The sequence below is a fragment of the Alternaria conjuncta genome (genome assembly GCF_024043145.1).
Source record: "Alternaria conjuncta strain BMP 0040 chromosome Unknown scaffold_7, whole genome shotgun sequence".
NCBI lineage: Eukaryota > Fungi > Ascomycota > Dothideomycetes > Pleosporales > Pleosporaceae > Alternaria > Alternaria conjuncta.
Genome location: NW_026250096.1, coordinates 580,846 through 600,954, shown reverse-complemented (window position 1 = coordinate 600,954; position 20,109 = coordinate 580,846). Strand labels below are relative to the sequence as shown.

The window sequence follows — 20,109 nt, the reverse complement described above, 5'->3', positions numbered from 1 at the left end:
GTGGGGGTGAAAGGCTGGATTGATGTGGGGTGCTGGGACGGCTGGCGCAGGGCTGGGGAATCTGAACCTAGAGCGCCAACCGAGCCGCATCTCATCGACCACGTCGTCATACCTCAGTGTGTCAGCGTGAATGCGCCTGCTGTCCTGTTGAAGCCAATGCGCTGTCGCATCGCAGCACTCTGCTGCTCCACGCAATACCCACCCGCTTCCACTGAGTGCTAGCCACCGTCGTCGTCATCGTCACCATGTACCGTCGCAGCGACCCGCGGTGGAATCGCACGCTCCATCAGATCACAGAGAACCTCGAGCACGCAAACGAATCGGCGCAGGAGAACATCTACGGCTTCACGCAGCGCTATGTTAATCCGTGCTTCTCGTCGATAACCCAATGCGTCAACGCGTGCACGGCGCCATGCTTCCCAGCGCACAACGACCGCCGGCGCAATCGCGGGCGGTCACGAGGCCGGGCAGAAGTCAGCTTCGACTTCTACGACGACTGGGAGGACGATGAGAACGACGGCCTGCTGGGCTGGGGCAGCGACAACCTCGACCGCTTCCTCGGCGGCGCTTCCAATTATGGCGCAACATCGCAGCCTGGCCGGCAGAGCGGCATGAGTTATGGACAGCGAAATCGCGACCCGAGATACAACACGCCGCGCCGGAAAAGCACGACGCTGCCACGAGATGGCGCCCAAGACCCGACTCTCATCCCGAGTTCCTCGTACTTTGGCTTCTTGGGACGCTTGCCTTTCAAGATTGGCGGCAGAGGACTGCGATACAAGCCCTCGGCCGCAGACCTCATAGAGCACCCAGGCGCAACACGAAGAAACCGTGAGGAGGAAGAGCCACTGATAGAGGACAGCGACGAGGATGCGCTCGACGGGCCCGAGAACAAAGGCCACCGCCGACAGCGAAGCAACACGCACACATCGGGCCACACAACCGACTCCCTCAGCTCGCGAGGCGACATCTTCCCCAGCGAAGACGAGCTGGAAGACGCCGTGCCCCTCGACGACGAATTCACCATCGCCCTCGAGCGCCGCACAACAGGGCAATGGAACGAAGACACGCCCAGCAGCAACAAAGCCCGCTCAAGCAAGAGCAAGCGCCCCTCCGCATCCCGCGTATCCACGCGCACACTCTCCTCCCGCAACACAAGCAACTCGGACAAACCGCCCCTCTCCGCGCGCTCCGTCTCAGAAACAATCGAACAAGTTCCCCCCACGCTCGACGAACTCTCGAAAGAAGAGGAACGTCTTCGTTTACAAGAGGAGAGGGAAGTCAGTCGCAAACGGCAGGAAGCGCAACAACTCGCCGTCAAGCGCGGTCTAGCGCCCGATCAACCTCTCTCCACCAAATCTAGTACGCCTCGTTCTGCGTCGCCAGCGCGATTCATGACAACGGTAGACTCGACTGTATCTCCGCTTGTACGCACACCCGTTGGCGAGACTGCGCCGTCGATGGATCAAAGCGATGCGATCCCTTTCCCGAGTTTCGTAGATACGCAGACGATGCCGGATAGTAGTGCGTTCTATGTGGATGAGAGCGATTACTCGAGTAAGGCTGTTACGCCGAATCGACCATTGTCTATTAAAGACGAGGTGAGAGAGGAAGACGAAAGAGGGGGACTTGGTGAAGAGGCATTTGTTCCGGCTAGGTTACCGCATTTTGGGTCTGGATAGACACTGGAATAGACGGAGGGATAGATGGGGGTTGCTATACGAAGGCATATATTGCACTGTTACAATGATGTATAACGGAGATATGAAGAGACGCAGCGGGTAGCATATGTTGTAATATAACAGTCTGAGCGATTCGATTCAATTCATCTTGTCAATATTACTATCAGTTGGCTAAAAGCCCATGTTGCCAAATGTAATCTGCTTCTTGGTCAACCCTTGGTATATCTCATCTAGCACGCCTCTCTTCCTTTTCTTATCGACCTCCTTTTCTTCCCGCTCCAATTGCTCATCCTCATCTGCTTCAGCGTCTTCTTCCGTTCGCGGCGTCCATGCCGCTATACTGCCATCGGCGTGCGCAGAATATATCTCTACGTGATGTGGCCGCCACGCTAGACTTGTGATTCTATCCTTGATATTGCGTTGTCCCTTTGCTGTTGCACCAGAGGTGCTAGGTGGGTTATCCGTCTGTGGCTGCTGTGAGCGGCGCAGACGGCGGATAAGCTTGCCGTCAAAGAGCTCGTAGCTAAGTATCTCATGCTCGTTTGGGTAGAACATGAGATCGGCACCTGGCTGGAGGTTCTGCGTGGGTGCAAGTACGGGAATGCGCGGCGCAAGCCCCGAGTTCTTGACCATGGGGCCGAAGTTGGCGAGGGTATTGGCGCCGGTATCTGTGTCCCAGACGCGTATCCGCGCGTCGTGGCCGCACGAGACTAGGTGTTTGCCGTCTTCTGTCCAGACGAGCCCGTTCACGGCGTCTCTGTGCGCTTGTGCGTTGGTAGAGTTGCGTGTAAACGATGCGGGCTTCCCTAGTATGCCGACTGAGTCCTCGAGATCCAGTACGCCCAGCTCACCGACGCTGCGGCGTACATCCCAGAAGCGTACACTGCCGTCTGTATCTCCGCTCACGAGAATGTGTTCGCGCACAGGGCTCCATGCTGTAGAGAGAATTGCGCCAGAGTGGCCCGCTAGACTGTGTGTGGTTGCGCCGGAACGCAGATCGACGAGACGGACGTTGGGGTGTTGGGTGGCGCATGCGACGAGAAGGTGCGATGCGATAGGTGACAGGGCGATGTTGTACACGACTGAGTCGAGATTGAAAGACGCCGACGTCGCAAGTGTTTCGCTGGAGTAGAGCTTGACGGTGTGATCGTACGAGGACGTGAGGAAGGCCAGAGAATCGAAGGGATAGAATCGTATCTGCGTAATGCCTAGCTTGTGCTCTTCGCTCGTCTTGTTCACCGCTGTCAGAGGCAGATGTGTCTCTCCCGCCTCGGTTGCCGTGGTCTGCGCCTCGAGATCCCATACCGCGATGGAGCTGTCGGCACCTCCAGAAAGCAGATACCGTCCTTCGAACTTGTCGATTGTCAGCGCGTTTACTCCGGATACATGCGCCGGTATGCGCTCGCGTGGGTTGTCGGGAGCCGGTAGGTGCTGACTGAAGGTCACGGCTGAAGACGGTTGCAGCGCGTAGATAAGACGGGAGGCATAGGCGCGCTTGAGGACATGGTTGGGAATGAAGCCGTACGCGCGGTCGAGCACGTGTTGGGCGTTCATATGCGACTACATGCTTCGTGTGTGTTGGAGCGAGGGAAAGAAGAACCTTGGGAGGCGCAGAGGGTTCCAAGGTTATGACGTTGTAGCCTGGCGTCCACACGCGACAGGGATCTGCAGTCGCAACACATTCACCAACCGGCGCTCAATCCTTGCAAGCGAGCCGCGTACCTTTGCACTCCGCCTTACCTTAGCACAACAACGACAAACACCCCGGAGCTATCTTGCATGGCTGCCGTCAAGAAAAAGCTCAAGATTAAACGCACGAAATTTCGCAAGCGCCGATCCACCGTCTACGATGCCGTCAAACGTAAGAGACGCCCAAATTCATCATTAAGACAGTTGATCTAAAGATATCTAGGCAGAGTCGCCCGAACTGGTCTGATTCACAACATCTCTGATCCCAAGGCATCCAGGAAACCACTTCGGCCAGACGAGGTACTCTTCAAGCGAAAGAATGCGCCCATCCGATACGAGGAAGATGACTATTATCCCGCTCACAACAAGTTACCTCCTGACCAAAAGCTGCCCAGTGGAGATCTGGCCACCGCAATGAAAGCCTACATCGAGAGGCTGTGGGTCAAAACTGGACGACGCCGCCGCTTCTCGCGCAAGCTCATGCGAAGGACGTGGAGAGGCCTGAACGAAACCGCGCTCATTGCTCTGTGCATTCTGATGGAAGAAACGGCGCGCGATGCACTGGGTGAGACAGGAGATTTGGCTTTTACGGAGGCCGCTGAGGAACATGAACATGAGATTCTCACGAGTCTAAAGAAGGCGAAGAGGGCGAAGAAGAGTGGTGCGCAGAAACAGGGTACTGGTAAAGAGAAGGAGCAGTCAAGTGTTGATAAAGAGAAGCAGCCGGTTGAAAAGAAGACAGGGAAGCATGTGACGTGGGTTTCGTCCGATGAGTCGTCGTCGACGTCGTCGTTTGATGACTCAGAAGAGTCGGACGACTTTGAAGAGGATCTGGATTGAGTATCACAATACGTGGAATGGCGAAGTCCAGGAGTGAAAAGTTTTTGTTTCGACCTGTGGCCAAAAGATTCGCAAGGAGGACTTGATGGGTCAAAGATGATGCCATATGTGTACACCGCCTCGTACGCCCGTTTGAACGCACACCTCTGATCTTCACGCCGTAATGTTCAAGTTCTACTGTAGAAAGGATATTACCGGGGGTCGTAGATGAGTGCCAATAGTGTTGATGCGATCGAGGTTCTAGCTGGACTGAGGTCGTGCCTGCCTCCTACCACAACCGGGGACCTAGCGTGCCTTCCTTCAAGCGGGAGAAGACGCGATCAAAAGCGCGCTCAAATCTCGCGACCTTAGTCTTAACACGATCGCCACGGCCATCGTTTCTCGGTCTTCGTTGCTACTTCACTTCCGCTGCAAGAGCATTCGTCTTCTTAGTCGGGCGAAAATGGTCAGTCCAGACACGATTCCCAATCGCGCACTCACTCACACTAGCAGGCACCCAAAACTCAGCCCAACCCGCAGAAGGCGGCATCCATTCTTGCCTGGTTCCATAAGACGGCGCAGGCTCATAGCATCAAGGACCTCGAAAAGACGCTGCCACAAGTCTCCTCCATCAACGGCATGCAGGTCAAGGACTACCTCCAAGCACTCTCAGACGACAACAAGATCCGTGTCGAGAAGATTGGTAGCGGCAACTGGTACTGGAGCTTCCCAGCCGACGAAAAGAAAGCCAAAGATTCTGCTCTCAAGAAGGCTCAAGAGGAGTTCGATAAGGCCACCGCTACTGTAGCCGAACTTCAGGCGAAAGTGGATGATGCAGGTGCAGCTCGCGCTGATGACGAGGAGATGCTCATGGAGACAGGTAATTACTAATCTACCATGCTTTGCACTCATGCTCATCACTCGCAGGTGGCGACCGCAAGACACTGATTACGAAGCATGCCGACCTCACCAGAGACCTCGAGAAGCTCAGGACTGAGCTAGCCGCGTACAGCGAGCAAGACCCCGTCGAAATGGAGAAGAAAGCCACCGAAACTCAGCAGGCTCATCTTGACGCTGAGAAGTTTACCGACCAGATTTACGCCATGCAGGGCTGGGTTAAGCAGACTAAGTGTGGTGGCAGTGGAGGGCACGAATACCTGGAGATACTGAGATCCTTCTATCAGGATGAGTTTGATGAAGAGGAACTGGGCTTACGTGAATTGTGAAACTGGGGAAGTCTGTGAAATGTATTCTCGGAGTAGCCATAGAGTAGGTTACAATGTGTCTGTGCACGCGTAGCGGTAAGGCATGACTACGGCCATACAGACAATATAGTGTACAATCATTTCGACTCATTCGAGCGACTGCTGCGCCATGTTCGGTCTGGCAGTGCTTGAGTCATGTTTGAGCATGGGCCATCTCCAGGGTTAACATCTTTCGCTTGTGAAGGGCGTCATCGCAAGTAGCTTTCGCCAAACTACCAACAAAGGCCTACCGTACAAAGAGGCCTCGCCCGCCTGCCTCTGCCTGACCATTCATTTTCGCAAAGCTTTCTGGAAGCGCCCAATACCACCAATCCTCTACACTGACCCCTTAGACCCGCAACAATACCCCGCGATGGCCTCGACAGGCGCCCCAGAAACCCCGCAAGTTCCTGCAAGCCCGCAACGGAGAGGGGGAAGAGGGCGTGGGCGCGGCAGAGGTGCACACGGTGGAGAAGATGGCCACGAGAACTTCGGAGGGCGAGGCCGTGGACGGGGCGGCTTTCAGAGCCGCGGGCGAGGTCGCGGCAACAGAGACGGCGCAGGCACTCGCGGTGGACATGCGCCAGAGAAGGGCAAGGCGCCTGCCATAGACACAGAAGAGAGCGGACACGCTCCACCGACTCTCGTTAAGCCCAACCTCCAGCAATCGGACAACGAAGACGACGATGCCGAAGTCTGCTTCATTTGCGCCTCGCCCGTTCAGCACACAGCCGTCGCTCCTTGCAACCACCGCACATGTCACATCTGCTCCATCCGAATGCGGGCCTTGTATAAAACAAAGGCCTGTGCACATTGTCGAACCGAGTCGGACCACGTTATCCTCACAGACGACGCTGAGAAGAACTACGAGGACTTCTCCACCGCCGAATATTTCAAATCCGACGATACCCTGGGCATACACTTTGAGAACGCTGGCGTGTTTGAAGACGCGCGATTGCTGTTACAGTACAACTGCCCCGACGGCGAGTGCGATGTAGCCTGTCTAGGTTGGCCGGACCTGCATCGTCATGTCAAGACGGCGCATGGAAAAGTCATGTGGTGTGTACTCTGCAGTTCTGAACTAATGATACTGGCTAACATTATAAAGTGACCTCTGTACGCGGAACAAAAAGGTCTTTACCCACGAGCACGTTCTATTCACGATGGCCGAGCTACGACGGCACCAGAAGTTTGGCGACGATAATCCTGGAGCGATAGATCAAAGCGGATTCAAAGGGCACCCGGAGTGCGGTTTCTGCAACCAGCGTTTCTACGGCGACGACGAACTATACACCCATTGCAGAGACAAGCACGAGCGCTGCCACATTTGCGACCGCCGGGAAGGAGGAAGCAGGAAACAACAATACTACGTCAACTACGATTCGCTCGAGGTGCACTTTCGGAAAGATCATTTCCTTTGCCCAGACCGAGAGTGTCTAGAGAAGAAGTTCGTCGTGTTCGATTCTGAGATGGACCTCAAGGCGCATCAGTTGGAGGTGCATCCCAACGGTCTTTCCAAGGACGCTTTACGGGATGCCCGGAGAGTCGACATGTCTGGCTTCCAAATCAGGGCGCCTCACGAGCAAGGTCAGGGTAACAACAGGCGAGACGAGCGCAGACGCGAGGGTGGCAGAGGCCGTGGACGCGGACGGGATCCAAACGCTGAGCCAGTGCCTGCCTCGTCTGCGCAGCCCTTGAGCAGGGCAGAGCTTGCTTACCAGCGGCAGCGGGAGGCTCAGAACACTCATTCAGTAACTGGAAGAACTTTTGGGGGCCAGCTCTCTGCACCAACTCCAGGCGAGGCGTTCGCTGCTAGACCGCCTCCAAGCGCCTCAGAACCTCCTACCGTTACTGCGTCGCGCCCAACCCCAGCGGCTGCCAACAATATCACAAATGGTGTCGCTCAACTAAGCATGGACACACAACCACCCAACCCAGTTCCACAGACGCCCCAGGACCAGGCTAGACTGTTGCGTCACAACGCAGTTACGGAACGGGCCACAAACATGCTTCGGGGTAGTGAGATCAAGCTGCAAGAGTTCAGAGCCGCGGTATCGGCCTATCGCAACTCCAAGGTATCCGCGCCACAGCTCATCGACGGGTTTTTTGCGCTATTCGATGCCAACTCGAAGGAGATGGGGAAGCTGATCAAAGAATTGGCGGACATCTTCGAGATGCCAGGAAAGCGGGAAGCTCTGTTGAAGGCTTGGAATGATTGGAAGGCTATTAACGAGGACTATCCATCACTACCTGGCTCTGCGACAGGCTTGAACGGCGGATCGACTGCGCGAGGAGGTTCGCGGGTACTGAAGCTGAAGAGCTCAACAGCGCAATCATCTCGATCCACAGCCAACCAGCAAGCCAGTTGGTCGAACGCATCGTCGAGCAACCCATTCCCAGCTTTGCCAGCACCTTCGGGTCGTGTCGGTGCGAAGCCCGGCCAAACGCCATGGGCCTCCTCATCTGCCGCAACGAGCGCGCGCCCCTCGCCCATGCCATCGCGAGTCGCATCGTCAACAAACGTAAACAAGAAGCCTGCTGTCGCAGACGCCTTCCCAGCTCTCCCCGCAGCAGCAAAACCCACCAGCACAATCTTCAGTCCCGGCTACACTGGCCACGGGCTACGACGCGACAACAGCGGACGCAATACTCCAGTGAGTAACCCTTGGGCTGGCCCATCCGGCACGAACAGCGGTACATCAACACCGGCTTTGGAGGATGCAGGAGCGGCAGGGAAGAAGAAGGGCAACAAAGGCAAGAAGCAGACACTCTTCCAGTGGGGTTAGTGGGCATAATGCTGAACTCCTGTTATAAATAAATCATCCAGATGTCTACATTGCCTCGGTGTTTCGTCTTTGTCTGTTGTTGGAGTGATGTAGGCTTCATTGCGCCTGTTGACTTTCCTCCTTGCATAAAGTGGGCTCACTGATAACATAGCTTGAAGGTATCAATGTGTTGTAGGCTGTGTATCGTCATCCGAGAACATCGTGTCTACCTTCAGGGTGCATTATGCGTCACTTCATTTGACAGAACACCCACATCAGCAGTAGCAACGAGAATGAGTAAACTAGTGATTTGTCCATTTGCGATACCTACAGAAAACCGCTTACAACGTATTGTTAGAGAACCCCAACAACGCCAAAAATCCAAAACGCCAACCCAGAACATGCATCCATCATCCGTAACCTGCCAACGACGATGCCGTCAACCCGTATGCCTCTCACCAGCTCTCACGCATCCTCATCAAACTCAGCCTGGTTAGGCACCTTGGGGCCATCTTTGCGAATGGGGATCTTGATACCCTGCTGCGCAAAGCACTTGCTGAGCTTGGTGCTTTCAATGACACCGGGGAACTTCTTGGCGGAGTAGACAGTGAAGGGCTCGGTGAAGTTGGAGACAAGGCAAGGGCCTTTGCCTTTGCTGCCGTCGTTCATGTGAATCGTGCCGTTGGTGCCGTCGTTGGAGCCAATGTCGAAAAGGCTGAGCTTCAGCCGGAATGTGCCCTCGGTGCGCACACTCAGATCCTGTAGTACGAACCAAAAGCCGGGTTTTTGGTCGAGATCTTGGAGGCGGCATGCATTGACAGCGTTCATGCCAATGAGATTGCGGGTGTGGTTTGATCCCATGGGTGTTGCGGGAATCATTGTGTTTGTCATTTGCACCGGGGGCTGCCCGTACATGTTTTGCGGCATGGGGTAGCCCGGTGGTTGGGCCTGCCAGTATCCCTGGGGCCCTGGAACGGGGTTTCCGCCGTACTGGACCATGTGCTGCTGCGGCATGCCACCGCGGGAGTCGTACTGAACTTGGGCTGTGAACATGTGGTGTGTTCGCTCGGGCGGCGGAGGGTAGGAAGTGGTAGTGCTACTTGATATTGACACGGTCGGCGCCGCGCTGCTGTGTCTCACCAGGTTGACGGCATTGACTCCCTGCGCGTCGTAGAGGTCGACCATGAGCACGAAGTACGTGCTGTCGATGTCGTTGAAGGGGACCTCTTGTCCCGTGTGGGTGTCGTAGACGACCAAACGGACGCAGGGCGGGGGTGTGATCGGCCTTCGATCCTTGTCACCAAAGCCGCACATGCGGGCTCGGATCGGTTGTTGTTCAACAACCAAGTCGTATTTCCTGGTGGGCTTCGCCATGGTCTGCTGTTGCTGAATTGGCTCTGGGCGGCCAGTGCTAGTCCTGGTGTAATTATTGTAAGACATTTTGGCGTTGTGATGTTGGTGTCTTGGTGTTGATTGGATGTGGGTGAGAGATGTTATGGGTAAGATTAACGGACGGGCGTGCACAAGCTATATACTCTCCCAAGATTTAGGCGATGCGGAAGTGCGCCACGGGCCAACGCTACCTACAGACTCACCACTACAACCATGGTTCAGTATCGAGACATTACCCTTGCAAGCGGTCATCAAATCACCTTTATTGAACATAATTCAATGCGAAAAAGCCTCATGGAGTCATCGAGTAGGATTGAAACGGGAATATTCCTATAGGGCCACGCAGGTGAGGGGGACCACAGCTGCGGGTCTCAGCCATGATCGGCGTTAGTCTCCGGCGCTACCTCACCCATGGGACACCTCATACGAAAACGTCTGCGGACTACATCAAGACAAAAACCTGCAAAGTGGGCGACTAACGTCAACGTAGGCTCCAGGCTGTTCAGTTTTTCTTAGGTTATGCGGACTACATCAAGACAAGAACGCGCAAAGTGGATGACTAACGTCGACGTCAGGTTAACAGGGGACGCGCACTTGTATAGGTAGCGCATAATCTGTATGTTTGCAGACTATATCAAGACAGAAACCTGCAAAGTAGGTGACTAACGTTAACGTAGGCTCCAGGATATCTTTTCTTATCAGGTTGCCCAGGTGACGTGGGACGCGCACTTGCGTAGGTAGCGCATAATCTGAATGTTTGCAACACCCGATTTGTGATTCGATCAGTCTCTCGTCCATTTGCAATAGTCAATAGTATCAACACCACGTATCTACACTCTGCCATTTTCCAATCACATGTTGCACTCAACCCCCCTCTGAGTCAACCAGGTGTGTGCGTCCTTTTCACCTAATACTAATATTGGCCGCACTGTTCGCTCGGCTCCACATTCGACCACGCTCAGCCACAGTACGAAGCAGGCTGAGCAACTTTGTGTTGGACTGTGGCCTAACCATCTTTCGCACTTGAAGCTGAAGCATCTCATTCAATGCACAAACTAGACACGTGCCCTAGAGACTATGTGCGTGTTCAACGCACCAACTGCAAGATCTCTCCGCAACGTAGACTTCTAGGTGATTTACATTGATCGTCTGCTGTAGGTGGGTATAGAGGTCGCATCCTGGCGATCTGCTAGAGTCGGTGCCGCCTGGTTATGTTCTGCATTCATGCTCATACCTCTGTACACCCGCCGTCGCGGTAGTGTGTAGCAACAAAGTGAACCAAGGCGCGAAGCTAAGGTGTACCATCTCAATGACCAGCTCGAATCAAGACCAGGTCCTGGTCTGAGTCAAAGGCGCATTCTTTTGTTGTTAACAACGTTCTCCGGTGTACTGGTGATGGAATCTTGTCTTTTTGAGACCAGCTTCCAATATCTTCGGCTATTCGAGTGCGACATAGATATCTCGTGCTTTGGTGTTTTGCATAACGAAAGAAAACACGTGAAGTCAAAGTCTTTCGGTATGAAGTCAAACATACTAAAACCCCTATGGCTCTTATAGTATATCTCCTGCGCAACTGAAGGTACTAACTTCTTTTTATAGAGACATTACTGTCTAGTTATCTCTGGATCGGGCCTTGTCTTTTGTTAGTTCAGCAGCACAATTGTTATTGTCCCGACAGCTATTCCTAGTTACTCTTCGGCTGAGAATCCTTGGTAGCCTTTGGCACGAAATGGATGTCTCAGTGGGATGTGTGACCTTGCTGCAGAAAGCAGGCATTAATGTAGTATACTAGACCTAGGACATAAAGTGTAATTTGCAGCCTATGCATCTAGATGGCCTGAGGTATTCAGCTCTCGTTGGGTTCTCTAGCAGACAAGGCCCATGGTACAAAGTGGAAGATGCATTATTCCAAAAGAGAAAGCAGGTAGCATTCAGGCGCAGAAGAAATCTCACTCACGCGAGACTTTCAACTTACGAGGAAGGTGTTTTGTCCTAGGTTGTTGCTATCATATATTGTAAAAGAGAAACTGCGTAACTGTAAGGTAATTAGAACATGCTATTTCTTAATTCTACATACAATCGAGATGCTATCTACTAGATACTAGATACTAAACAGTACCTATGAATTACGCTAAATCTACGTAGTGTGTCTTCCAAGCACGACGCTTGAAACTCAAGCTCAGTCCTGGATAGATCGTGTGCACACAGATTTTAATGACCCCACATAAGATTCCCATTCCAACTGCCATCGTTTCTAGACTCTGATTATAGGCGTCGTGGAGATCTCCTTCCAGTGCCTCGCCTTGGGTCTAGCTAGTGCATGCAGACGTTTCCTTCGGAAATTCCGTTATGCAGGTGCCATTGTGTGGAGCTTGCAGTTTTGTCATCCGCAACTATGTTGGAGGCAGGTTTCCGGCGTCCGGTAATGATACGAACAGGCTGTGATACGCAGCATGAAGGTTGCTGAGTAAGACGTCGCGATGTATCGGATCTGTTGAGAGATCGTCGTACTGAGCACAGAGAATCCATCAGGATAGTCTCGTATTGTGCACGCTGCAAGTCTTCCACCGCGACATCGGGGCAACGGCGGAGATCGTGTAGTGTTGTCCTACCCACGTCTGAGCATCCGACACAACGGCGCGAAGTTCACTTGATGAGTGATAAAACGGGCAGAGTACTGTTCGTACGCGAGTCGAGATCCGCATGTCAACCCGTCAGGTATAGACTGCCACATCACCCAATATTATGCTTGTCCATCTCTTCATCGATCCAGCTCCCCCGCTTGACTCTAACCCGCCTCCTCCACTTATCCTGATCTTCCTGCTGCCCTCGCGTCTCCCACCCAGTCTCGCCATTCGCCGGTTCCGCATGCGTAACGTTCGGGCTGATGCGTCGGGGATCCACAAAGTCGGGATATTGCGATCCGCCAAAGTCGTGCGTGAGCAAGCTGCCGTTGAGTCTCGCCGACGCTCCCACACTCGCTGTACCACTTTGTGTCTTTTCCAGTGTCAGGGTATTCCGGCGTTCGAAGCTGTTGCCGCGTGCGTACGCGTTGTTCATGCTCTGATCGGATTCGGCTCGGACGCGCACGAGTTGGATGAGTTTGCCTAGGACGGCGAATTCGAGCTTGAGCTTGATAGAGTATACGACGCCTTTCAGGGTGGTTTCGATGAGGTACAGGTTCGCGAATTCGACGCTGAGCAGGGCGATGTCCATGGCGATGATTAGTACGTTGATCGTGAGAAGCTGGTACATTGTCTTTCGAACGTTTGTGTTCTTGAGGTGCCCGAATGATTGGTTTCCAGCGCTGTCGTCGAAACTGCGTACGTCGTCTTGTACCGTTTCCGAGAGTTTCAGTAGTCGTACCGTCTCCTTGATGTATACTATGGACAGGATGGTTTCTTGCACGAAGAAGCACACCATCTGCACTTTCTCCATTATCGAGTATCCGCGGACGAAGCGACGCAGCGTAGCATCGGAAAGCGAGTTCGAATTGGAACCGAAGGTCAACACGGTCGTAACTGAGTGGAGCAGTACGCCATTGACGATAATCATGTAGAGAGTCCAGCGAAGGACTCGGCGCGAGTTCGTAACGAGATGGAGACGCGACCATAGAACGACCGATTGCCCTAGACGTTGTTAGTAGCCGCATGCTGGGGGCCTCCAGCGTTGACTGAACTCACCAGTGATCATGGGATACCAGCCAAGCGTGAGTAAGACGACGCCGACATATCCAGCATTTGCCGCAGGGTCCAACAAGCGGAAGAACTTGATGATGAAGCCCAGCGAGTATGGTATGATGCCGAATGCGCTGATGACGAGCGACCAGAAGTACAAGCCATGGTAGCGCTGGAAAGTGACGAAAGCGAGAACAATGAGTTCGATGGCGTTGTAGAGCGAAAGACCGAGCAGAAACGCGATGATGATCTTAAGGGGAAGAGAATCGCCAGTGTAGCCTACAAAGGCATCAGTACAGGACAATCGCGTTGCTCAGACACAGCTAGAAACTTACCTCCAGTGATTCCAGCGCCGGCGGACTCGAGTGTCCCCAGCGCCGGTGTCGACTCCGCCGCGAAAACAGACGATGTGACGCTAGAAGCAAGGTTGACAGAGAGCGACGCCATTCCGAGCCTTCCGTCTCAAACTGGTCAAAACGCAGCTCCTCCGTGCAACAACGAACCAGGCACAAAGAGGCAGAATTGCGACGCCATCAGTTCGAAGAGGAGACGGGTACCGTAACGCACAGCAGGGCGACAGAAATGACAGGAGAAACGGGCCGGTAGGAAGCGACATCGAGTAAGGGCTTATTTCTATCGAGGCGGGGATTTTCCGTGTACGAGCGTCAACGGTGCGCGTGCACTAATTGACCACGCGCGGCTTGCATTGCAAACCAACAGGACGGGGCGTCCGAGTGACGCTGCCTTTCTCCACTTGCTAACGGGTTGCAGTTTAGGAGTGCAGGCAGTCCGGGGTAGATCGGCACTACCGAGTCGCGCATTAGGCCATCTGCCATGGCAGTTGGCAGTTTGCCCATGTCTCGGAAAATTATGACGACTGTGCTTTATTGCTTCCTATTGCGGCTTGCACCGTGCTTCTCTGTGGTAAGAACGGAGAGCTATGTAATCAACTACTTCCCTATCTTCATCCTCACGGATGCTGGTCCTACAACTCATTAAGTGATGTTTTTGCCCATGCTCTTCTTGCCCTTTTGCTGCGCCGACTCGTGCTTCTTCAGGTCTTCAGGTACCTTACTTATCTCACTCTTCATGAGGATCTGCTTGAGATCGTATAGCACATCCGCATCTTCATTACCCCAGAAAGTGATTGCAACGCCGGGCTTGTCAGAGTCCGCTCCCAAACGACCAGTGCGACCAATGCGATGCGTGTACGTTTCGATACTAGGCGGCATGTTGAAGTTGACAACCAGGGAAACATCTGGAATGTCAATACCACGACCGAGCACGTCTGTGGCGACGAGCACCTGGATCTGCCCATTCTTGAGGGATGCAAGAGCAGCCTCACGCTGATCCTGGGTCTTTCCACCGTGGATTGTAGCCGATGCGAAGCCCATATGTTTGATGTCGCGAGCGATCGCATCGCAATTCTTTTTGATGTTGACAAAGACGATGATCGGTGGGGCGAATTCGCGAGTATTCAAGATTTCTTGGAGACGCCTCTTCCGCTTCTCCTCTCCCTGGACAAACTCGACACGCTGCTCGACAGTGTCGGAAGCCTCGCCCTGGTTACCGATTGTAACGATGGCAGGACGACGTGTATACTTCTTTGCGATTCTTTCTACAGCTGGCGGCATAGTAGCTGTGTACATCATGGTTTGACGGTACATTCCTGCTTTCATGGCAGTGGGGTCTTCAGCAATCTCGCTATCAGGCTTCTCGTTGTTGACAGGTAGAGCGTCGAGAATCTTATTAACGGGCTCTTCAAAACCCATGTCAATCATCCTGTCAGCTTCATCCATGATGACATAAGTGCATTGGCTAAGAACGAGGACTCGACGCTCAATGCAGTCAACCAGACGACCGGGCGTGGCAATGATAATCTCGGCTCCGTCACGCATCTGGAACGACTGTTCCTCGATGGAGTGACCACCGATGAGGACAGCAGTCTTGAAACCTAGTGGTAATGCGAACTTGCGAGTCTCCACTTCGATCTGCTGAGCAAGTTCGCGAGTTGGTGCGAGGACGAGGGCATACGGGCCATCGTGTCGGTTGAACGCGTCGAGAGGAGGTAGTTGTGAGATGTAGGCAAGCAGTGGCAGGACGAAGGAGGCGGTTTTACCCGAACCCGTTGCAGCGACTCCGATCAGGTCGCGACACTGTAGAGCAATAGGTATAGCCGCACGTTGAATAGGTGAGGGCTCAAAGTAGCCGACCTCGTCCACGATGCGCAAGAGCTTCTCCGGAAGCCCTGACTCACCCCAGTTGCGCATAGGGTTCGGTATCGCGCCTCCTTTGGTAGCAATGCTGAAGTCTTCCTTGAAGATGCGCCAGTCGCGCTCTCGCATGTTCTCCAGCTTCTTCTTGCTCCAGTGCATGTCCAACTGTGCGCGACCGCCCCTGTCTTTCCGCCGTCGCTCCATTTCAAGTAGCTGCTCAGCTCGTTCTCTGCCATGTTCCGGATCTCGCTCGATAATCGCATCGATCATCTTCTTTGTCGCTGCGCTGGTGACTTCCTCAGAGAAGCCACCTAGTCGGCCGCGCCCAAAGAAGCTTGCTTCAGCTTTCTGCTGGTAGATGGGATTGTAATCGTGGCTCGTATCTTCCTCCTCGTTCCACTCGAAGTTGAACTTCTTTTCCGTCGTCCTCTTGCGCTTCTTCTTGGCCGAGAACGTCGACTGATTTTGTTCCGCGCCCATGTATCTTTGCCTTATCAAGGCCGCCTCGGTGTCGTCAGCAGGGCGCTTGTTGCCCTTCTTGTCCGGCGGTGGGGGAGGCGCCATGTCTCCATTTCTGCGATCGTTTCGCATGGACGATGGTCCAGTCGGCGCATCGCGCATCGAGCGCGGCCCCGTGGGTACGAATGAGGACGAGCCGTTGTGGCTGTTGTGGCCATTTGTGCGGTTGTTGTCTTGCGAATGTCTCCATGCGTCGCTGTCTCCGTTGGAAGCCTCTCGCCTCTTTTGCGCCTCTTCAACTTCTTTCTGGCGCTTCTCAAGCGCGATGCGCTCTCTCTCGGCCTTCGGTATGAACTTGGGCTTTGCGGCAGCCGCTTCTTTCTCGCGCTTGGCCTTGAGGATGTCGTCGATACTCGGTGGCTGCTTGCGAGCAGCTGGGGGCGGAACGGCGGCAGTCATCTTCGTTTCGCGGGGGTCACGGTTCGTGGACTTGCGGAGGAGGATTCGCGCGAACTATAAGGTGCATGTACGCTAAGGCAACACCAGATCACGTGCGTGGCTGCTATCGATAGTACCCTGGCCCCACTGCATGATGCGGTTCCCTAGATGATACCTGGGAAGCACCTTGGAACAGTGTCACACACACTAGATAGATCTTGATACGCAAGGGTAGAGCCAGTCCAACCGGTAGTCCGATGTTGGGTACTGTTACCTTCGGGCTTCCAAGCCCGAGCAAGGAGCTGTAATGGATGATTATATGTGGACTTGGAGTACTTTGATTCAGAGGCCAAGTCTAGCCGTCTACTGTTCAGATTGGCGTATTTGGGGTGCTTCCGCGTACGTATCATAAGATAGTTTGGTCGTTCCCATTACCCTGTCACAGCCTGGAGGCAGACCCCCGGCGGCCTGTGGCATTCCTCATAGCTCATAAACATGATCATATGCCACCACGTGCCATACACCACCTCAGTCCTGCCTGCCCTTGAGTAACCGCTTTGTGACCTTGTCCTTCTCAATGATGTATACGTGTGCGCCCCAGCCTGAAAGTGCGTCTCGGTCGACAGCGTTGAGCAGCGCCTGTGAGATTGTCTCGAAAAGGTCCTCGGGGCCCTATTATGATGTTAGCCTAGCCCGATACCACGTACTGATAAAACCCACTAGATCAGGCTCCCACAGTCCCTCACATGTACCGAACAGCTGATCGCTGGCTGTTCCGCTAACAATGAAGTCCTTCGCAAAGTCGATGCACCCGATACTGTCGAATCCGCAGATGAAGGGTTTCCCGCTTGTCTGGTTGATACCGGCGATTACGGGGCTGATGAAGTAGGGTCCGAAGCGCTTCTCGTACAGACTTGAGCTGACGAGGTTCGCCATGGTCTGGGGGCTGATGTTGCGCTCTTCGCGGAGGCGGTACATGTTGACCTTGTAGCGGAACAGGTCTGATACGGTGGATACGTCGGTGGCGAGGCCGGTCAGACCTAGGAAGACGTCGCCGTACTGGAAGATCTTGGGGAAGTTGTTGGACACGGTGAGGGCTTGCATGCCGAGACGCAGGTCGCATGCGATGGCTACGCAGTCCTTGCCCACCATGGCCACGCAGGCGCCACCGTCTATTCAAGTTATTAGAAGAGCATGCGGGGTGGTCTCGGTGGAGGCGTACTTATTGAGAATGGTGACGACTGTTGCGATTAGCTATGGACTACAAGTTGACTGCGGGCAGCTTACCATGGCTGTGTGTGTGATGCGGAACGACCCTCGATTGGCAACTACAGTAACAGACGAGGACGTAGAGCTCTGCGGAGTATGTGGGAAACGGTGGTGTTGTGGGTGCTTGTGATGTACTCAGCTGGGCAGGCAGCTCACAGTGTTACGCGGAGGCGCGAGCTCCCCGGGCCGCCCTGGACACTCGTACCTAGCTCGAAACCGCTCTTGGCACCGAACTTTTGAGATACACCAACCGACACGCCCACATCGAGCGCAACCCACAAGATACCCACCATGAGCGCCCAAACGTCTGTCGAAATTGCAAAGTCGCTGCCCCCGCGGTTACTGCGCTTCTTCCAAAAGTACCCGCCACCATCGCTCTTCCCCAGTCTCTCATCTCAACTCGCATCACCGACTTCACACGCAACCCCGAGCACAATATCGACAACCCCACCAACCAACCCCAATGCCTCCGTGACCGAGACATCTGCGCCAGAGGCCATCGCAAGACCCGCGAATGCGCCCTCAAATTCAAACATACCACCAGAAGCACACGACCTGCCCTACCCAAATCCATTCCTCCCACACAAGAACTTCGCAACCGGACGGTGGCACTCCCCCGCGTATGGTCTACGGAAACAAGCCGATCTTGTCAAGCTCGCCTCAGAACACGGTGTTGTCGATCTACTGCCATGGACCGTCAAGAAGCCCGGCGAGAAGGAAAGGCGGAGGGTAGAAAGAGGACTGCAAGTCAAGGGCACAGGCGAGGGACAGAAGGTCAAGGGGAAGCTTTGGGAGCGAACGCTGAAGGGACGCTTGGAGATGAGGAGACAGGCCATGTTGAACATGCCGGCTTTGATCCAGGAATGGAAGCAGAAGGGACATGGAAGAGGTTGGAAGAAGTGGCCCAGTGGAAAGGCGAAGAAATAGAGTATCCCGCTCAAATGTACAACATTATCGACACTGTTCTCTTCTTCCATGTAACTAGGTTTAGACATGGCTCGGTTGGTTAATCACAAAGTAGTGATGCCTGGGTATCCTACTGACTGAACTATCTCATCCTTGACAGACCTCCCACGTTACTGCTCGTATGTACAACTAGTTCTGGGTATAATATAGGAAACTCGATATGCACATATGCATGCACACGCTTAACAATCCATCCTGAGCTATCCTCGAGGTCCGGCATAATGAGACGACGCTTCACATGACCATCTCCTCGTCGCCATAACCACCCTGCAGCCCATACTCCCGTGCATATGCGTATGCTCCGTAAGTGTTCTCCATGTCAGCTACGCTGCCAACATTCTTCTGCCAGAGACCGTTGCCGCCAGTGTTGTTGTAGACTGGATCGGTGGCCTGGTTGTACTTGGTCGACCCCTTCAACGCATTCTCGCCTCTGCATGATTCTTCATACTCGCGCCTAGCCATCATCTCGTAGCCTGATGCCATGTATGGTTCAGCGCTTGCTGCTGCCATGCTCTGATCCAACTGCTGCTGGTGCTGCTGGATAGCCTCTTGCTGGGCGGACTCCTCTTGTTGTCTCTCGTATCTCAGCTTAGCCATGGCTTCCTCCTGTGCGAGACTGGTGGGTGGCCAGTCGTAAAGCTGTCGGGACATGTTGTAGTCTACGCCCGCTGGGTGTCCTTGACGACCTGATGGAGGTGATATGCGCCAGAGCTCGAGGAGACGTAGCCGCTGATCGTCGTCTGCATTCTGGAAGAGATCGATCTGGGAAGGGAACAGAAGAGAAGGATCAATACTGTTCCTCAAAAGTACGGCAGCGAGGTCCGAAGATTCGATGTGTGTCTTCAAGGCTGGCTCGGAGGTACTGCGGGTAGGTACATGATATGAATGAGTGTAGTGTTGAGAAGCGTAGACGATTTGCTTGGGAGCCTCTTCTTGCTGTTGCTGTTGTTGCACTGGTTGTTCCTGTTGCATCTGTGGTTGCACGGGCTGTGGGTTGCCTTGGGACAAGTTCATGTTTGCTGAGAACAGCCGAGTAAGTTCATCCTGTTGCATGTTTGCGTCTTCTGCTGCTTTCCCCTGAACGTTGATGCCCGTAGATATTGTGCCGCACTATGACGTAACGTTAGTGTTTACCAGCGCCGAAGACGAACGAGCTTACATTTGCGCAAGAAATGTTCTGAGAAAAGGCGTAAGGACTGAATGAGATGGGCGTGTCGTGAGTGCAGTCGCAGTGGTGCAGGAGCATGGGCTGCATGTCCTCTAGGGTCTCAACAGCAAGCGGATGAGGGGCAAGTTCTGGAAAACGGAGGTTCAAGTATTGTATTAGGCGGGGAGTCGACAAAGGCGCATACAGTGATGGACTATATCGTTGAAAGACCTTGTAGACTCGAGCTCAGAATTCGCCGTTGGCTAGTATATGGAAACTTGGAATCGTACTTGTCCGCGCTTGCGTTGGGCGCTGACGACAATCGGCGGGGGATGACAAAGGGTGC

At 53.9% G+C, this 20,109-nt stretch overlaps 11 protein-coding genes across 11 annotated transcripts; 5 read left to right on the top strand and 6 right to left on the bottom strand.

The window, feature by feature from the left end:
• Window positions 1–245: 245 nt before the first annotated feature.
• J4E85_005298 (uncharacterized protein) lies at window positions 246–1,682 on the top strand (the record flags this gene model as incomplete). Its single annotated transcript, XM_051469547.1, has 1 exon — window positions 246–1,682. One exon carries the CDS (start codon window positions 246–248, stop codon window positions 1,680–1,682), a length of 1,437 nt encoding a protein of 478 aa, XP_051326378.1.
• Window positions 1,683–1,853: 171 nt separating this feature from the next.
• Window positions 1,854–3,236, bottom strand: J4E85_005297 (uncharacterized protein; the record flags this gene model as incomplete). Its single annotated transcript, XM_051469546.1, has 1 exon — window positions 1,854–3,236. The coding sequence occupies one exon, from the start codon at window positions 3,234–3,236 to the stop codon at window positions 1,854–1,856; it is 1,383 nt and encodes a 460-aa protein (XP_051326377.1).
• Window positions 3,237–3,461: 225 nt separating this feature from the next.
• Window positions 3,462–4,211, top strand: J4E85_005296 (uncharacterized protein; the record flags this gene model as incomplete). The annotated part of the gene is made up of 2 exons (XM_051469545.1): window positions 3,462–3,543; window positions 3,595–4,211. The coding sequence occupies 2 exons, from the start codon at window positions 3,462–3,464 to the stop codon at window positions 4,209–4,211; spliced, it is 699 nt and encodes a 232-aa protein (XP_051326376.1).
• Window positions 4,212–4,653: 442 nt separating this feature from the next.
• Window positions 4,654–5,416, top strand: J4E85_005295 (uncharacterized protein; the record flags this gene model as incomplete). Its single annotated transcript, XM_051469544.1, has 3 exons — window positions 4,654–4,656; window positions 4,704–5,070; window positions 5,118–5,416. 3 exons carry the CDS (start codon window positions 4,654–4,656, stop codon window positions 5,414–5,416), a joined length of 669 nt encoding a protein of 222 aa, XP_051326375.1.
• Window positions 5,417–5,807: 391 nt separating this feature from the next.
• J4E85_005294 (uncharacterized protein) lies at window positions 5,808–8,220 on the top strand (the record flags this gene model as incomplete). The annotated part of the gene is made up of 2 exons (XM_051469543.1): window positions 5,808–6,493; window positions 6,543–8,220. 2 exons carry the CDS (start codon window positions 5,808–5,810, stop codon window positions 8,218–8,220), a joined length of 2,364 nt encoding a protein of 787 aa, XP_051326374.1.
• Window positions 8,221–8,664: 444 nt separating this feature from the next.
• VEL2 (Velvet complex subunit 2) lies at window positions 8,665–9,639 on the bottom strand (the record flags this gene model as incomplete). Its single annotated transcript, XM_051469542.1, has 1 exon — window positions 8,665–9,639. One exon carries the CDS (start codon window positions 9,637–9,639, stop codon window positions 8,665–8,667), a length of 975 nt encoding a protein of 324 aa, XP_051326373.1.
• Window positions 9,640–12,324: 2,685 nt separating this feature from the next.
• Window positions 12,325–13,715, bottom strand: J4E85_005292 (uncharacterized protein; the record flags this gene model as incomplete). Its single annotated transcript, XM_051469541.1, has 3 exons — window positions 12,325–13,220; window positions 13,275–13,547; window positions 13,604–13,715. 3 exons carry the CDS (start codon window positions 13,713–13,715, stop codon window positions 12,325–12,327), a joined length of 1,281 nt encoding a protein of 426 aa, XP_051326372.1.
• A 548-nt stretch (window positions 13,716–14,263) lies between these two features.
• PRP28 (mRNA splicing protein prp28) lies at window positions 14,264–16,402 on the bottom strand (the record flags this gene model as incomplete). Its single annotated transcript, XM_051469540.1, has 1 exon — window positions 14,264–16,402. The coding sequence occupies one exon, from the start codon at window positions 16,400–16,402 to the stop codon at window positions 14,264–14,266; it is 2,139 nt and encodes a 712-aa protein (XP_051326371.1).
• A 507-nt stretch (window positions 16,403–16,909) lies between these two features.
• Window positions 16,910–17,671, bottom strand: PUP3 (proteasome core particle subunit beta 3; the record flags this gene model as incomplete). Its single annotated transcript, XM_051469539.1, has 4 exons — window positions 16,910–17,053; window positions 17,102–17,553; window positions 17,604–17,622; window positions 17,669–17,671. 4 exons carry the CDS (start codon window positions 17,669–17,671, stop codon window positions 16,910–16,912), a joined length of 618 nt encoding a protein of 205 aa, XP_051326370.1.
• Window positions 17,672–17,941: 270 nt separating this feature from the next.
• J4E85_005289 (uncharacterized protein) lies at window positions 17,942–18,577 on the top strand (the record flags this gene model as incomplete). Its single annotated transcript, XM_051469538.1, has 1 exon — window positions 17,942–18,577. The coding sequence occupies one exon, from the start codon at window positions 17,942–17,944 to the stop codon at window positions 18,575–18,577; it is 636 nt and encodes a 211-aa protein (XP_051326369.1).
• Window positions 18,578–18,850: 273 nt separating this feature from the next.
• Window positions 18,851–19,871, bottom strand: J4E85_005288 (uncharacterized protein; the record flags this gene model as incomplete). The annotated part of the gene is made up of 2 exons (XM_051469537.1): window positions 18,851–19,726; window positions 19,776–19,871. 2 exons carry the CDS (start codon window positions 19,869–19,871, stop codon window positions 18,851–18,853), a joined length of 972 nt encoding a protein of 323 aa, XP_051326368.1.
• Between the last annotated feature and the right edge of the window lie 238 nt (window positions 19,872–20,109).